At 38.8% G+C, this 15344-nt stretch overlaps 1 protein-coding gene across 5 annotated transcripts in view; it reads left to right on the top strand.

Annotated features, from left to right (window-relative positions):
* rnf19a (ring finger protein 19A, RBR E3 ubiquitin protein ligase) overlaps positions 1–15344 on the top strand; it is a 74352-nt gene that overhangs the window by 36203 nt on the left and 22805 nt on the right. For 4 of the 5 annotated variants that reach the window (XM_043688492.1, XM_043688489.1, XM_043688490.1 and 1 more), the window contains 4 exons: positions 3229–3962; positions 9169–9491; positions 11016–11160; positions 14491–14653. In XM_043688492.1, coding sequence (XP_043544427.1) covers positions 3379–3962; positions 9169–9491; positions 11016–11160; positions 14491–14653 — 1215 coding nt within the window. In that variant the 5' untranslated portion in view covers positions 3229–3378. The remainder of the gene's footprint in view (positions 1–3228; positions 3963–9168; positions 9492–11015; positions 11161–14490; positions 14654–15344) is intronic. The other variant, XM_043688493.1, reaches the window with a different exon arrangement.

Raw genomic sequence — 15344 nt, 5'->3', positions numbered from 1 at the left:
AGGCTGTCCCAACAAGCTGGACAACAGAGGAGGGTCAGAGAAAAATACTACACTTCGTCTTGTCACATTTTGCAGCCTAACATAGAAGGGAAGGCATTGTTTGTTATTTGATTTAAGAAAAAAAGTTTGCTCATGGGATTAGGGTGTTGCTGGCTAGGTAGCATTTATTGCCCATCCCCAATTGCCAAGAAGGTAGTTATGAGTCAACCACATTGCTGTGGGTCTGGAGTCACATGTAGGCCAGACCAGGTAAGGATGACAGATTTCATTCCCTAAAGGACGTCAGTGAACCAGATGGGTTTTTCTGACAATCAACATTGGATTAATGGTCATCACTGGTTTCTTAATTCCAGATGTTTATTGAATTCAAATTCCACCATCTGTAGTGGGATTCGAACGAGTGTCCCCAGAAAGTTATCTGGATCTTTGGATTAATAGACAAAGTTAATATTACTAGGCTATCTCCTCCCATGAGATCTGTTTCAGTGCTGAATCTTAGAATTGTGCAACATGAAACAGACCCTTGGATCCAACTTATCCGTGCGGACCAGATTTCCTAAATTAATCTAGTCCCATTTGGCCCATATCCTTCTAAACTCTTCCTATTCATGTACCCATCCAGATGCCTTTTTAAATGTTGTAATTGTGCCACCACTTCATCTGGCACACACTATCTTCTGCTTGAAAAAGTGGCCCCTTAAGTCCCTTTTAAATCATTCCCCATGCACCTTAAACCTATGCCCTCTACTTTTGGACTCCCAACCCTGGGGAAAGATCTTGACTATTCTCTCTATCCATGTCCTTCATGATTTTATAAACCTGAGGTCATCTCTCAACCTCTGACCCTTCAGGGAAAATAGTCCTGGCCATTCAGCGTCTCCCTGTAGCTCAAACCCACCAACCTTGGCAACATTCTTGTAAGTCTTTTATTATTTCTTTTAAGTTCAACAACATCCTTTTCCATTAACGGGAAGACCAGAATCGAATGCATTATTCCAACAGTGACCTAACCAATATTCTGTGCAGCCATATCATGACCTCCCAACTCCAGTGCACTGACCAGTAAAGGCAAACGTACCAAACATAGTCTTTGCTACCCTGTCTGCCTGTGATTCCACTTTCTAGGAACTATGAACCTGCATTCTAATGTCCAAGGGTAGATGACTGTTTGGAGAACTTTGGACTCAGATTTGGGAAATGAGCTGCTCCTAGGATTTAGAGAGTTTGCAGAATCAGAGATGTTATCTTTGAGTATGATGGCAGTTTTGAAAAGGATGGGAGAATACACGAGAAAAGAAAAATATTTACAATGTTGTTGCTACTAGCAGCCAAGAATGAAAATCAGGTGGTCATGATTTTAGTGTGGTGAGAGTCAAAGGCATAATGGGACAGGAGCTACGTGAAGTTCTATTTACAGCTCAGGCAGGACAGATTTGAATTGGAAAAAATGGAGAAGAGCAGAAGCTTCTGAATGTATAATCATCAAATGACCATGCTTATCTATGTCTGTTTGCTGTTTTTGTGGTTATTATTGTACACATTAAGAAGAACTATCCAAATTATTTCTCAGATGCTTAGTTTATCACTGAATTAATTATTTGTTAGTATTGAACTGGTTCTTGCTGATTTTTTTGTCAGCATATACAACTGTGGGCGGCACGGTGGCACAGTGGTTAGCACTGCTGCCTCACAGCGCCAGAGACCCGGGTTCAATTCCCGCCTCAGGCGACTGACTGTGTGGAGTTTGCACGTTCTCCCCGTGTCTGCGTGGGTTTCCTCCGGGTGCTCCGGTTTCCTCCCACAGTCCAAAGATGTGCAGGGTCAGGTGAATTGGCCATACTAAATTGCCCGTAGTGTTAGGTAAGGGGTAAATGTAGGGGTATGGGTGGGTTTCGCTTCGGCGGGTCGGTGTGGACTTGTTGGGCCGAAGGGCCTGTTTCCACACTGTAATCTAATCTAAAAACTAAAAATCTAGCAAAGTAAACAAAAAACCCTTTGTATTTAATACTAAGAAAAATTACTAATTGAGCAATATTAACATTCAGGCTATTAGAATTTCAGGCTTTTGGATATTTGGGATCTGGTTTTGGGGATGATCACTTTCAAACTTATTAAGATGCTTTGCAAACCTGACATGATCAAATATGACCATCAGTGATTGCAAAAGTTGGTTGAAATTGCAGACTGCATTTTTCTACACCAAATGTGAATACTTTTTGTTAGTGGTTAATATGTTTGGCTTGTTAATAATTCTAGGAGAAAGTGAGGACCGCAGATGCTGGAGATCCACTATTAATAATTTTTACAACTATTTTGTTTAATCATAACTGGTTGAGTCTCAATCAAATTATCGGTCTGTATTTTGTACTTAGTGAGTGGTAAAGTGCGAACGTTCACCACTGACCTCAACCTTCCTGTAGGACAAGATCTCGTGTGGCGATTATCTTTCCCGACATTAATTCTGGCACTGTTTGGGGAAATGGTAGACCAGAAGAATTCTCAAATACACTTTTAAAAATATTTACAGGGAGCATTTGTGTGATTAATGTAGAGGTCGATTTTAAAATTCTGTGGATTTTTAATTTTCTAAAATAATGGAGAAGTTCGTCATTCCATAATGATGAAGTCAGATTTTAAAGCCAGAGGATTTACAAGCAATTGTGACTTGGTATGTTACTCATTATATTTATTTCCAAAGGGAATGGAGTATTTAAAAATAGGAAGGTATTTAAAAACTATCTAAGGCATTTGTCAGATTGCACTTGGAATATTGAGAATATTGATACTTTCCCATGGCACAGTTGAGATTTGTGCTTGGCAAGTTGGAGATACCCAACATGAAGAAGTGTCTCTTTCTACTCATCCTGTAGTTGGCATACTTTTACATCAGAAATGTTTTTGTATGTTATGATTCTTCATAAATAAACTGTGACTCCCTCTCCTCCCTAAAGCTTATATAATGTCTCATAGCTTCCTGCGCAGAATTTGTCATGATTTTTAAGTGGCTCTCTTTCATATTTTTTGTCATCTGGTCATTTTCTAATCTTTTTGAGCTGGTGTTTGGACATCTTCATTTCTATATATATACTAATTTTCATGAATATTTCTGAAATTTTATATTGATTTTTTTTTAATGGCCAACATTTTCAGAAGTTATACATAAATTATGTATCATTCACAGCGTGGGTACAATTGAATGATTTGACTGTTTCCTGTTTTCTTTTCCAGAAATTCCTGGATTTTGTTTTCTGGTAACTTGTTTTGTGATCACCCATTTGATGAATGAAAATTTATAGAACATGGATTAGCACTTGGAATATCAACATTCTGCAGCACATTTCCAAGACTGGAACCTCTTGAGAGAGGGGTGCAAGAGAAATGAGTTTGCATCACAATCAGCAAATGGGATCAGAACGCGATCTCCAGTCCTCTGCATCTTCTGTTAGTTTACCTTCTGTTAAAAAGGCGCCAAAGAAACGTCGCCTTTCACTTGGGTCTCTGTTTCGAAGAAAAAAAGAATCAAAGCGAAAGTCTAGGGATTTAAATGGCGGAGTTGACGGGATTGCAAGTATTGAAAGCATTCATTCAGAACTATGTAATGATAAAAACTCAGTGTCAACCTGCGGTCCTTCTGAAAATGGGACCGCATCTACTGACAAACAAGATGGAGACTTTCTTGAATGCCCCCTGTGCCTTTTGCGTCTTTCTAAGGACAAATTCCCAGATATAATGACTTGCCTCCACAGGTCATGTGCAGATTGCTTACGGCAGTACTTGAGGATAGAGATCTCTGAAAGTCGGGTTAATATTAGCTGCCCAGAGTGTACTGAGAGATTCAACCCACATGATATCCAGTCAATTTTAAACGATGATGTACTTATGGAGAAGTATGAGGAGTTTATGTTACGCCGGTGGCTGGTGGCAGATCCAGACTGCAGATGGTGCCCTGCTCCAGATTGTGGGTAAGGAAAGACCATATTCGATGAAATGGTTGACATGGAAATGAAGAGGCAAAAGAGGCAATATGTGGTTACTTGTTCAGTGTTCGAAATATTGCTGCTTTGAGTTATTAAATGCATTCTGTGAACTGAGCAAAGCACTGTTCTGTAGTTAGGTAATAACGTATGTTAACAACTGTTGTCATAGATATTTATGTCCTTCTAATGCTACAATTTTACATTAGACTGACCTAATGAAAATGTTTAATTTTTCACAGTAGAGGGGAGAACTTGTGTAATGAGGTCTAAGGCTGTTTAACACCACAGTTAACAAGTTTTGATGCTTGGATGTCTCTGATTAGAATGTTGCTTTTCGTATGGCAACTTTCTGACTCTACTATGCATTTGAAACAAGTTTTGTTTTAAACTAAGTTAGTGCACCAGTTCACGATTCAGTTTTGAATAAATATTTTCCAAACTTTTGAATGTAGGTTCATTTAGACAATAGACAATAGGTGCAGGCATAGGACATTCGGCCCTTCGAACCAGCACCACCATTCATTATGATCATGGCTGATCATCCACAATCAGTATCCTGTTCTAGCCTTATCCCCATAACCCTTGATTCCACTTTAAGAGCTCTATCCATCTCTTTCTTGAAAGTATCCAGAGACTTAGCCTCCACTGCCTTCTGGGGCAGACCATTCCATATACCCACCACTCTCTGGGTAAAGAAGTTTCTTCTCAATTGTGTTCTAAATGGCCTACCCCTTATTTTTAAACTGTGTCCTCTGGTTCTGGACTCACCAATCAGCAGAAACGTGCTTCTTGCCTTCAGAGTGTCCAATCCTTTAATATTCATATACATCTCAATCAGATCCCCTCTCATCCTTCTAAACTCAAGTGTATACAAGCCCAGTCACTCCAATCTTTCAACATATGATAGTCTAGCCATTCCGGGAATTGACCTCATGAATTTACGCTGCAGTCCCTCAATAGCCAGAATGTCCTTCCTAAAATTTGGAGACCAAAACTACACACAATACTCCAGGTGTGGTCTCACCAGGGCCCTGTACAGCTGCTCCTGTACTCCATTCCTCTTGTAATGAAGGCCATTTATAGTATGCTTAAACTCTTGCGAATTAACATGACATGCAACTTAGAATAGTTTGTGTAATTTAAAAGCCAGCAATACTAACTTTAGCCATAGGTAGAAGGTCACTTCAGCCAGTTTAGTCCATAAATTAATTAATCCTTGGCCTCCTGGTTAGCTATTGCCTCTGGTTTCCACTTCAGGTGGAAGAAAACAAAGTCATGGTTTTCACTACTGATTGCTTTTCAGAAACTCCTTTTGGAAATCTGTTTTGGGCATTGTGAGACTTGGATTGGAATCTACACTCACTGTCAGAATAGTTGGGAAGGATGTGGCAAAGCTGTTATTTAGGCATATGAAAGGTGTTCAATTCCTGTGAAACCTGTGAAATGTTTTGTGTTGAGAGGTAGAAGGAAATTGTCAGATTTGTATTGTTGGGTTAGGAGATTCTTTCCCTTCATGCATGTGAGTGTAAAGTGACTCCAGGTTACAATCATCATTTCTGGATGCCAGCTGCACCTGTGCTAGCTAACCCAGGTAACAGTTCAAGCGTTGTTTGAAAGGCTGTGGAATTTGGTTACTGTCACCTGATACCCGTCCATTCCCATTGGAGAATTGCAGAGATTTACGGGTATTATAAGGCTGCAAGAGAGATTGAGAGGGGCTTACATCATGGAAGGATTTACTCTATAATTTTAAAGTTGACTCTAATGTTTTAGAAACTGCTGCACAGAATCAAATGGGTTTGGTCATACCACATAGAGATTGGTTCAATCTGGAATGCACTGTCTGAAATTGTGGCACAGATTCAATTGTGACTTTCAAAAATAAATTGGATATTTATCTGAAGGAAAGTTATTTGCAGAGCCTTCAGGGAGTTGGGGCTAGTTGAATTGCTGTTTCTAGAATTATATTAAAACTGACTTTGTTACTGTTAAATGCTGAAGTAAATGCTATCTATTAATCACTTGGACAATTTCTTCTTTTATTTTTGGAAAAGGAATGTTCTAAAACATTTTAATCTTACACTTATTGACAGATCAATATTTGGAATATTTTGAGGAAGTATTTTTTGGAGCACTTATGAAATGTATTGAATCTAGATTTGTTTTTGAATCTCAAACTTGGATTTGATTCTGGTTGCTTTGGCGTATTCTAATTAGAACTTGAACATTCGTTATCATACCTCGGCCTGTGGATGTAAAGAATTAAAAATGACTGCATATATCGTTCACTTGCTGCTTTCCTGCATATATGGATTGCATGTTGAGGTTCAGTTTTTTGGGTGTTTGTCACACTGTGCTACATCCACAACCAATCTTTATTTAATTGGGAGATTCAATAGTGATACTGTGACGATTCACTGCCAAGTAGTTGGTTTACTTGCAATCAGAAGAGGGAGTACTGATCAGTTCTAAGATCCCCTTTGGGATCATTCAGTAGAAGCTGCAGATATTTGAACAACCTGTTGATGTGATATAACACACACTTCAGAAGCAGGTGGGACTTGAACTTGGGCCTTCTGGCCCAGAAGTAGGAACACAATTGCTTTGCAGCAAATCTAAGAGTTTGTGGCTTTATTCCTATCCACCAGCTACCCAAACTTAGATCATTAACCAGCATAATCAAGTAATGGTATTGACTCACTGCAGTAACTCTGCTGAGCCCTTAATTGAAATGAGAGTCTTATTGGTAGTTTGCATCTTTTCATGCAAATAGGATTATTTGAGATGTCAGAGTTGTGTGACTTCATCTGTTTCTCATGCTGTGCCTGAAAATGTACTGTAAATCTTCAAGATAACTATAGAAAGAACTTTGTAGTGGTTATGCCGTACACATTTTGTATTCCGACTTCTGCAATTGTCAACTTTTTAAAATCCTGCTTGTGATGTTTTAACATCAAGAATAACTTGCATTTACATAGCATTAACATAGTGAAGTATTTAGTTTTACTGAGCCCATGGGCTGCAAGAGGCAAGACTTACAGCTGCCATCATTAATGATTCCTGGCCCTCAAAGTAAAAATTAGATGCTACATCAGACTAAACATCCCTGCCAAACGTGAAGCAACCAAAGTATTTCCCTACTGATGCAAAGGCGATCCAAACGGCATACAACCTGTTGCCTTTCTGGCCCACATTAGTTAGTTAATACCAATTAGATAAATTGCTTAAGGGTGTTTCTAATAATCTTAATGATTATTTGCAACCAGCGTGAAACCATGGAACAGAAAACTGTTAGATATTCCCAAGTTCAAGACTTCTGTTAGATTTTAGAATTGCATGTAAAGATGGGTATGTGACATTTTAATACTAAAATCTGCTTGACAACACTGCAAACATTTAAAATGGGTACCATAAATTTTAATTTGAAGGGTGTAGTGCTGGTAAAGCAGAGTCGATCTGGCAGCATCCAAGGAACAGGAGAGTCGATGTTTCGGGCATAAGCCCCTCATCAGGAATGAGGCTTGTGGGCCAAGGGAGCTGAGAGATAAATGGTAGGGAGGGTGGGGGTGGGGCGAAGGTAGCTGTTAAAGCAATAGATAGATGAATAAGGTGAAAATGATAGGTTGCAGAGGAGGGTGAAGCAAATAGCTGGGAAGGAAGATGGATAGGTAGGACCGTTCAAGAGGGCGGTGCCGAGTGGAATGTTGGGACTGGGATAAGGTGGAGGGAGGGAAGATGGGGAAACTGGTGAAATCCACATTGCTCCCGTGTGGTTGGAGAGTCCCAAGGTGGGAGCTTGGGAAGTGCATCCTGACATTTCTCCTGAATGGTCTGACCCCAATTCTTAGATTCTGCCCACTAATATTTTAATTTCTAACCAAGCAATAGTTTATTTTTCTATTTACCCTTATTTTTCCTGGTAATATCATGAAGACTTTTTATCAGACCCCTTCCCCCTTATCTTTTTGATTTCTAGAGAAAATGGGCCTAATTTATATAATGTCTCCTCATAACATAATTCCAGGTATCATTCTTGTAAATCTATATTGTACTTCCTCCAAGGCCAATACATCCTTTCTAAGCTGCTGTGTCTGTATATGCTCTCAGTACTCCAAGTTGGGTCTAACTAGGATTTTGTATAACTGCAGCATAACGTCTACATCCTACTACTCCACTTCTCTCGACATAAAGGCCAGCATGTCATTAGTTTTCTTGATTATTTTCTGCACCTGATTGTAAAATTTTAAAGATCTATGTTCTTGAACACGCAGTCTCACTATATTTAATCTCCTCTATTGTTCTTTAGTCTCAAATGTGGAACCTCTCACTTGCTCATGTTGAAATCCACATTTTGCCCATTCACTTAGGTTGTCAATAATTCTTTGTAGACAGTGTTGATGAAAGCATAAAATTACAATGCTGCCTTACTTTGTGATCAACAAGTTTGGATATATGATTTTGTATGTGTTTATCTAAGTCATTAATAAATAAAGTGAATAATTAAGGCCCTATTACAGATTCTTGTCACCACTGGTCATGTCTTGCCATTTTGAGTTCCTTTGCATTATTACTACTTTCTGTTGCCTCCCACTCAACCAATTTTGTAGCCATGTCAGTAATTTTGCCTCCTATCCATAGGCTTCTAGTGTAGTTATGTTTCTTATGTGGGCCTTTGTCAAATGCTTTCTGGAAGTCCACATAAACAGCATTATAAACATTCCCCTATCCACTATATAGGCCATATTTGAAACTTTGAACTACGTATTTGACGGTTAAGATGATTTGTTTAAAGGTCACAATGGCTTAGAAGTATTACATATCTTTGGGTTGTACTATTAAATGAGAAAGCTATAGGGCAATGAGAGTCAAACCCATAAAGTAAGGTGCTTTGGTACAGTCACTGGCATCTGTGACTGTACCAAACTTGTAATTTGGTTTAGTTCAATTTAAGGACTGGAATTTAGGTCAAACATTGCTTTGTAATAATTTTGAGTCTTGGTAAGGTAAATTTGAAGATTTGCATGAAGTTGTTTAGTGATTCAAAGTTGCAAAATCCAAGCATCCTTTGGGATGCATGCATGGCTTGTCTATGATTTGAGTAACTCACTTGATGCCCAGTAAAATAAAGCAGTGATAAGGACTTAACTTGTTTTTCTCACAGACCACAACTAATATCTTTTTACTTTTTCAGTTATGCAGTGATAGCGTTTGGCTGTGCCAGCTGTCCTAAACTCACTTGTGCCCGTGAAGGATGTGGCACTGAGTTCTGTTACCACTGTAAGCAAATATGGCATCCAAATCAGACTTGTGATGCAGCACGTCAACAGAGAGCACAGAGTTTGCAATTAAGAGCAATACGCTCTTCATCAATCAGCTACAGTCAGGAATCTGGTGCAGCAGGTACAGAAAACTGGACTCTTCGTAGATACGTTCAGGACGAGATTTCGGGAAGAAAGGGGTTACCTGAAATAAACAGCCTCCTGGTCAATCAGATTTTACCATCTCGCTCCACAGGTAACCATTTTCTTAATGGAACCTCCTCCCATAGAAAAACACACAATGTTTTCAGCTTTCCAGTGTTGCTGTCCTATTCCCCAATCATGCTAGAAACTGTATTGACATTTTAAGAATTAACTTGTCCAAACAGGCAACTAACTCGAGTGTATTTTTGTTTTGACCCTCACCTGTGAAGATGATGTTGGTATTTGCCAAGTTGTACATGTTTGATCTTGCTGGCGAGGAGAAATAAATTACTTAAAAGCAAGTGGCTCATTTTCAACCTATTTGCTTCCGCCAAACCATCTTACTATGCAAACTCAGAATAGGATCTACTTGTCCAGTCATAAATTGTATGATCTAATTGTCTTAAAAAATTACTTGCAGTCTTGTAAGAACATTGAGTGTTCCTTTGTGTCCAATGGCACCATGTTCCCACAGAGTCTTTCTATACAACCTTGGCTACAAGTAGGTGCCTTGTGACAACTTCTGTCAAGGATCAACAATAGCAGAAGTTCTTACTTTGTCTGGACATTGGGCAGACAGTGGCACTGGGTAACTTGCCTAGTGCTTGTGAAACTGGTTTTGATTCTATTTCATTGCCAAATTGTGAACAAGCATTGGACTGGGTGGAAAATATGGTGGCTTTTCATTGGAGCTGACTCAGAAATATGACTTGTGGGTGGTGAAAGGGGGCATTTTAGTAAGACTGTTTGTTCTTCTTGGCTCCAGAAAAATCCAAATGGAAATTTAGATGACTTTCCACAAGTTTTCCTTGCAGCACTACATATCTTGTTGCAATGGATGACGTGTGGGATTTATTCTCCATTGTTTAGAACCTAAAGTTACACCACAAAAACAGAGTATTCAATCCAATTGGTCTCTGTCGGTGATTATAGTCAACATGGCTGTTCTCCCACCTTAGTTCAACTCTGCTGTCTTGTATTTCCCTTTTAGTTCATCTGTTGTTTGCCTCAATCATCCATGTGGTAGTACATGCCACATTTTAACCACTCTGGGTGAAGTTTTGTCTAACCTCCTTGTTTGATTCACGTTACAAGGAGGGCCCTCATTTACAACAGGCAGGTGTCTGAGTCTCTCAGATACAAGTTCGAACAGACAAATGAGTGGCAGACCAGGGCTCTTTGAAATGTACCCATCGAGAAGGAGCTGTGAACATCAGCTTCTAAGCCCTGTATACTTGGTCTGTCTTGAATTAAGTTCTGCAACATGAATCATCATCTGACACAGAGTGGGAGGTAATTTGTGTGCCATAGTAGCTTTAACTTGTATTATTAATTTCAAGGATGTAACATGCCTAATCACAGCAGGAATCAAATAATGAAAAAGCCTATGTACTGGAAAGTGAGGGAACAAATAGAAATTAAGGAGTACTTATTGGTCTGATGGTTCAAGAATTTGAAAAGCTGGTTGCACACAGTTTAATTCGGTTTACGAAGATTGATGCAGGGCCCTTGTGCTTAGTCCCTTTTGTTTATTTATATTTTTCAATGTGGTTTATCATTGCCTCTTATTTTACAGCAGATGATATTAAACCTTGTCCACGATGTGCAGCATACATAATAAAAATGAATGATGGAAGCTGCAATCATATGACTTGTGCAGTATGTGGTTGTGAGTTCTGTTGGCTCTGCATGAAAGAAATCTCTGACCTACACTATTTAAGGTAAGTCTTTAACAATAGCTAAATCTTGAAAGGCTGATTCCAGAATTGTGGACACTTTACGTTTCTTTCAAAATGTTGAATGTTAGCAACAATTATCATTTCCATAGAATCTTTTTAAGTGGTAAAAGTTCCCAAGACACTTCATTATCAATCAAAGTTTGACACTGGTTAAAGGGAAGAGATGTTAGAACATAAGGTCACCAAGAGGTGGGTCTAGGGTGAGTGTTTGTGAGTTGGAGAGATTTATTAAGGGAATTCCAGAACTCCAATCTAAATGGCTGCCACTGGTGGAGTTTTGTACAAAAATTTGTCCGAGGCCTTAATTGCAAAATTGCAAAGGTATTGGAGAGTTGTAGGGTTGGAGGAGATTATACCGCAAAGGAGTGGTGATGAAATGAAGGACATGAAAAGCTCAGTGAGAGTTTTGAAATCCATGTTTTGTTACATCTGAGCTAATTATATCTGCAAACATGAGGGGAAATGGCTGAATGGGACTTGGTGTAAGTCAAGATACCATCAGTTGAGATTTTGGGATAGATCCATTTTAGAAGCATTTGTGAATAGTTGAGTCTGAAACACAATCATGGCACGATTGAGATTCGACCAGCACCAAGTGGATATGCACAATGTTAAAGATTGAAATGAATGTTCTTAGTGATGGAGAATATATGATGTCAGAAGTTTCATTCAGATTCTTCGAGAATGCCAAGTGTACAAAAAAACTCTTGTCAGCCTCTGACAGTGACTAGAGAGGATTAGTGTCTAGGAAATTTAGTCTTTGGTGGGGATCTAAGATGGTTGTTTCTGACTTTTTAGCATTTAATTGAAGGAAATATCTTGCATTGGATGATGGAGAAGCAGTGGGACAAATTGGGCATTGATGGTTTGGTTAGAACTGTATGGGTGCTAACAGGTTTTCCATGTCTCTGAGACATTCCTATCCGGTATCTATCATTTTCATTATGTCCTCATTTAGAAAAAAAGAATTGCTTTCGTATTGTGGTTTATAGCTGCTTGGGTGGAGGCATTGTAGCACCACCACTGACTAGAGATTGTAATTACAACACGACCATATTACATCGGCAGTTCTATTATAAATGCAGACAAAAAGAAATTTAAATTGCAAATATGGAATTTTAAATACTTTTGTTTTAACCGAAGACTACATTTGATCTTAACTGGTTAAAAATCTTGTCAGTGCACAATTCCTTTAATATCAAAATATTTGTCTTAGTCACGCTAATCAATTATCCTAAGGAAGTTGCAATGACTCCAAAATTCACACTTCAGTTTTTAAAAAGTCAACTTACTACAGTCAATGTCACATGCTTACTTACTAGTAATAAAGTGAACTGGCAGGTTGTCTCTGACACCAGACTGTTTTAAAGCCTGGAAAGCTGATTCTGCAAATATTTGATGGAAAAGTCTTCACATCGATTTGAAATGCAACATAAATGGGCTTGGAAGCATTTTTTCTGAATCGAATTGAAATAGCTTTCAGTGAAACACTGTTACCCTTAGGGACCAATATTAAAAATTATAGTCAAGTTCTGTAGGATTTGTCTTATCAGGAGAAAGCAAATGTTATACCCACAAGTTGAAATACTGTATAATACTAGATTCCTACACCTGGTAAATGAGGGTTTTAAGATAAGTTTAAAAATATGAAAGTAAAATGTAACTTGAAACTTGGATAACCTTCATCTCATCAGTAATACTGTTTCCTGATCCTCCTGGTCACTGTAAACCTGCCTTGCTTCCCGACTCTGAGTTGTGGTCTCATCCCTTTGCTTTACTTTCTGAGTACTGACCATCATGTTGCCCAGTCTCCTGTTGTCCTTCTCAGGAATCGTATTTAAGGTCTAGATGCAATCTGAAGGTGGAATGCTGATGTTGTAGAAGTGAGTTCTGATTGTTGAGAAATGCAGGAGCTTTTAAGATCATGTCTTGAAATATTCTCATTTACAGTTTTCCCTCTCTTGAGCCCTGATTGTGACCAAATGCTTGGAAGAAAAGTGTGAGGTAGGAGTAGTTTTGAAAGGCAGTTGTAAAACCATGTTGACTTCAAAAGCAACAATACTGCTTAATCATCAGGACTCGCACTGCCACAACATTGGAGCACCAGCTTCTAATCAAATCTGAATCTTGATAGGGGTGTGTGGCTAATTTGCTCAGGAGGGAGGGTCATGAGTCTGCATCTGGGAGGAACTGGAGAGCAGAGCAAGAGGCTGCAACTAGGAAGGTCACTGAATAAGGGTGCTGCCAATCGTTTGGGTAGGAAATAGCATTAAAATGAATCTCCCAGCACCAAACGAGATTAAAGACCCCATTAAAGTACTGACAATTTCTTTGTCATTGTCTTGTTCATTTTGAATGAAATCCATCATATTTGAATACCATATCTTTGGGAATATAACATAAATTCAAGTAGGAGCAGGCCTCTTTAAGCCTGCTCCCTCAATCAGTAGAAGTCATGCTGTCAACTCCAGTTGCTTGTCTCCTTGACCTCTGTTTTGATCAAAATTGTGTTTAACTGATCTATGGATATATTCAATAACCCAGCCTTCAGTAGTCTCTGGAGTAGAAAATTACAAAAATTAACAATCCTCTAAGAGAAGGAAGTCTTCCCCATCTCTCTCTTAAATGGGGGACCCAATGTTTGAAATTGCTGTCTCCAAATTGTAGATTTCCCCATGAGGGAAACATCATGTCAGCATCTACCCTGTCCAGCTCACTCAGATGCTTACATAATTACATTTTTTAAAATTCTCATTATCTTACTTTTCCTTCAACAGTGGATAACTTCACAATTTTCCACATTATACTCCAGATGCCAAATTATTTTCCACTCGTTTACGTATGGAGATGAATTTGATCGAAATTTGTGCAGTGCTTCCATTCCATAGTTTTGTGTTTGACCAATTGTGTTTAATTTGGTCGTCTTGGAAAAAATATGCTCCATCCTTTTCTAATAATTTTAGCAACTTTGATTGGAGGAAATAAAAAGTGGAAACAAAGCAAGGAACTTGGAATTAACACGTTTTCTTGTCAGTCTAATTGCAACATAATAAGACAAGTTTTTAAAGAGTTGCACCATAATCACCACAATTTAGCCTGTCCAAAGATTAGTCTGTAGCTTGTATTTAAGTGCCATTGAAATAACAATTTGAAACAAAAGTGATGGAACTTTTTTTATTACTTTTGTTCGGTAAGTATGCTGTCATGTACATGTCCAAGTGGTGAGTTTTAAAATATATTCATATTTTTAAAAGTTGTTAGAAAAGTGCAATTTACTTGATTTTTTTTGTATTTTTTTAATCTCCCATTTAGTCCTTCTGGCTGTACATTTTGGGGAAAGAAGCCTTGGAGTCGTAAGAAGAAGATTCTGTGGCAGCTTGGCACATTGGTTGGTGCTCCTGTCGGAATAGCTCTCATTGCAGGGATTGCAATTCCAGCCATGATTATTGGAATTCCTGTATATGTAGGCCGAAAGGTATAGTAATGACCTCAGTTTTGATGCTTTAAAATCTATTGTGCTGATTTGGAACTTTTTTCTCAATATCAATGAAAGCTGCATTGCCCATTGGAGGAATTTGTTCCTGTGTTTTGATTCCTGGATCTGAAACAGGGTGACTCTTGTAAATGAGGCTCCCTACAATATTACACTTTATGTAACTCTTGGTATGTGGAAAAAATAATTTTGAAGTCTGATGTTGGTCCCTTACAACCAGAAACAGAATAAGTTATAATGGGGAAACAAAGAGATGGCAGACGAATTCACATATTTTGGTTTGCCTTCACAAAGGACACAAGTAGGGGAAGCCCTAAATGAGTTTTTGCTTCTGTCTTTACTAAAGAAAAGGACCTTGTAGTGAATGAAACCATTGAGAAGCAGGTAAGCATGCTGGAATGGATAGAGATTGAGGAAGTTGATGTGCTGAAAATTTTGACAAACATGAAGATCGACAAGTTGCCAGGGCCAGACCAGATTTGTCCTCGGCTGGTTTGGGAAGCGAGAAATATGGTTGCTGAAACTTTATTGCTGGAACAGCACAGCAGGTCAGGCAGCATCTAGGGAACAGAAGATTCGACGTTTCGGGCACATGCCCTTCTTCAGGAAGGGCATGTGCCCGAAACGTCGAATCTTCTGTTCCCTAGATGCTGCCTGACCTGCTGTGCTGTTC

Source organism: Chiloscyllium plagiosum, chromosome 4 (assembly GCF_004010195.1).
Source record: "Chiloscyllium plagiosum isolate BGI_BamShark_2017 chromosome 4, ASM401019v2, whole genome shotgun sequence".
NCBI classification, from domain to species: Eukaryota; Metazoa; Chordata; class Chondrichthyes; order Orectolobiformes; family Hemiscylliidae; genus Chiloscyllium; species Chiloscyllium plagiosum.
The sequence above is the reverse complement of the archived record's forward strand: the minus strand, read 5'-3'. Positions and strand labels throughout refer to the sequence as shown.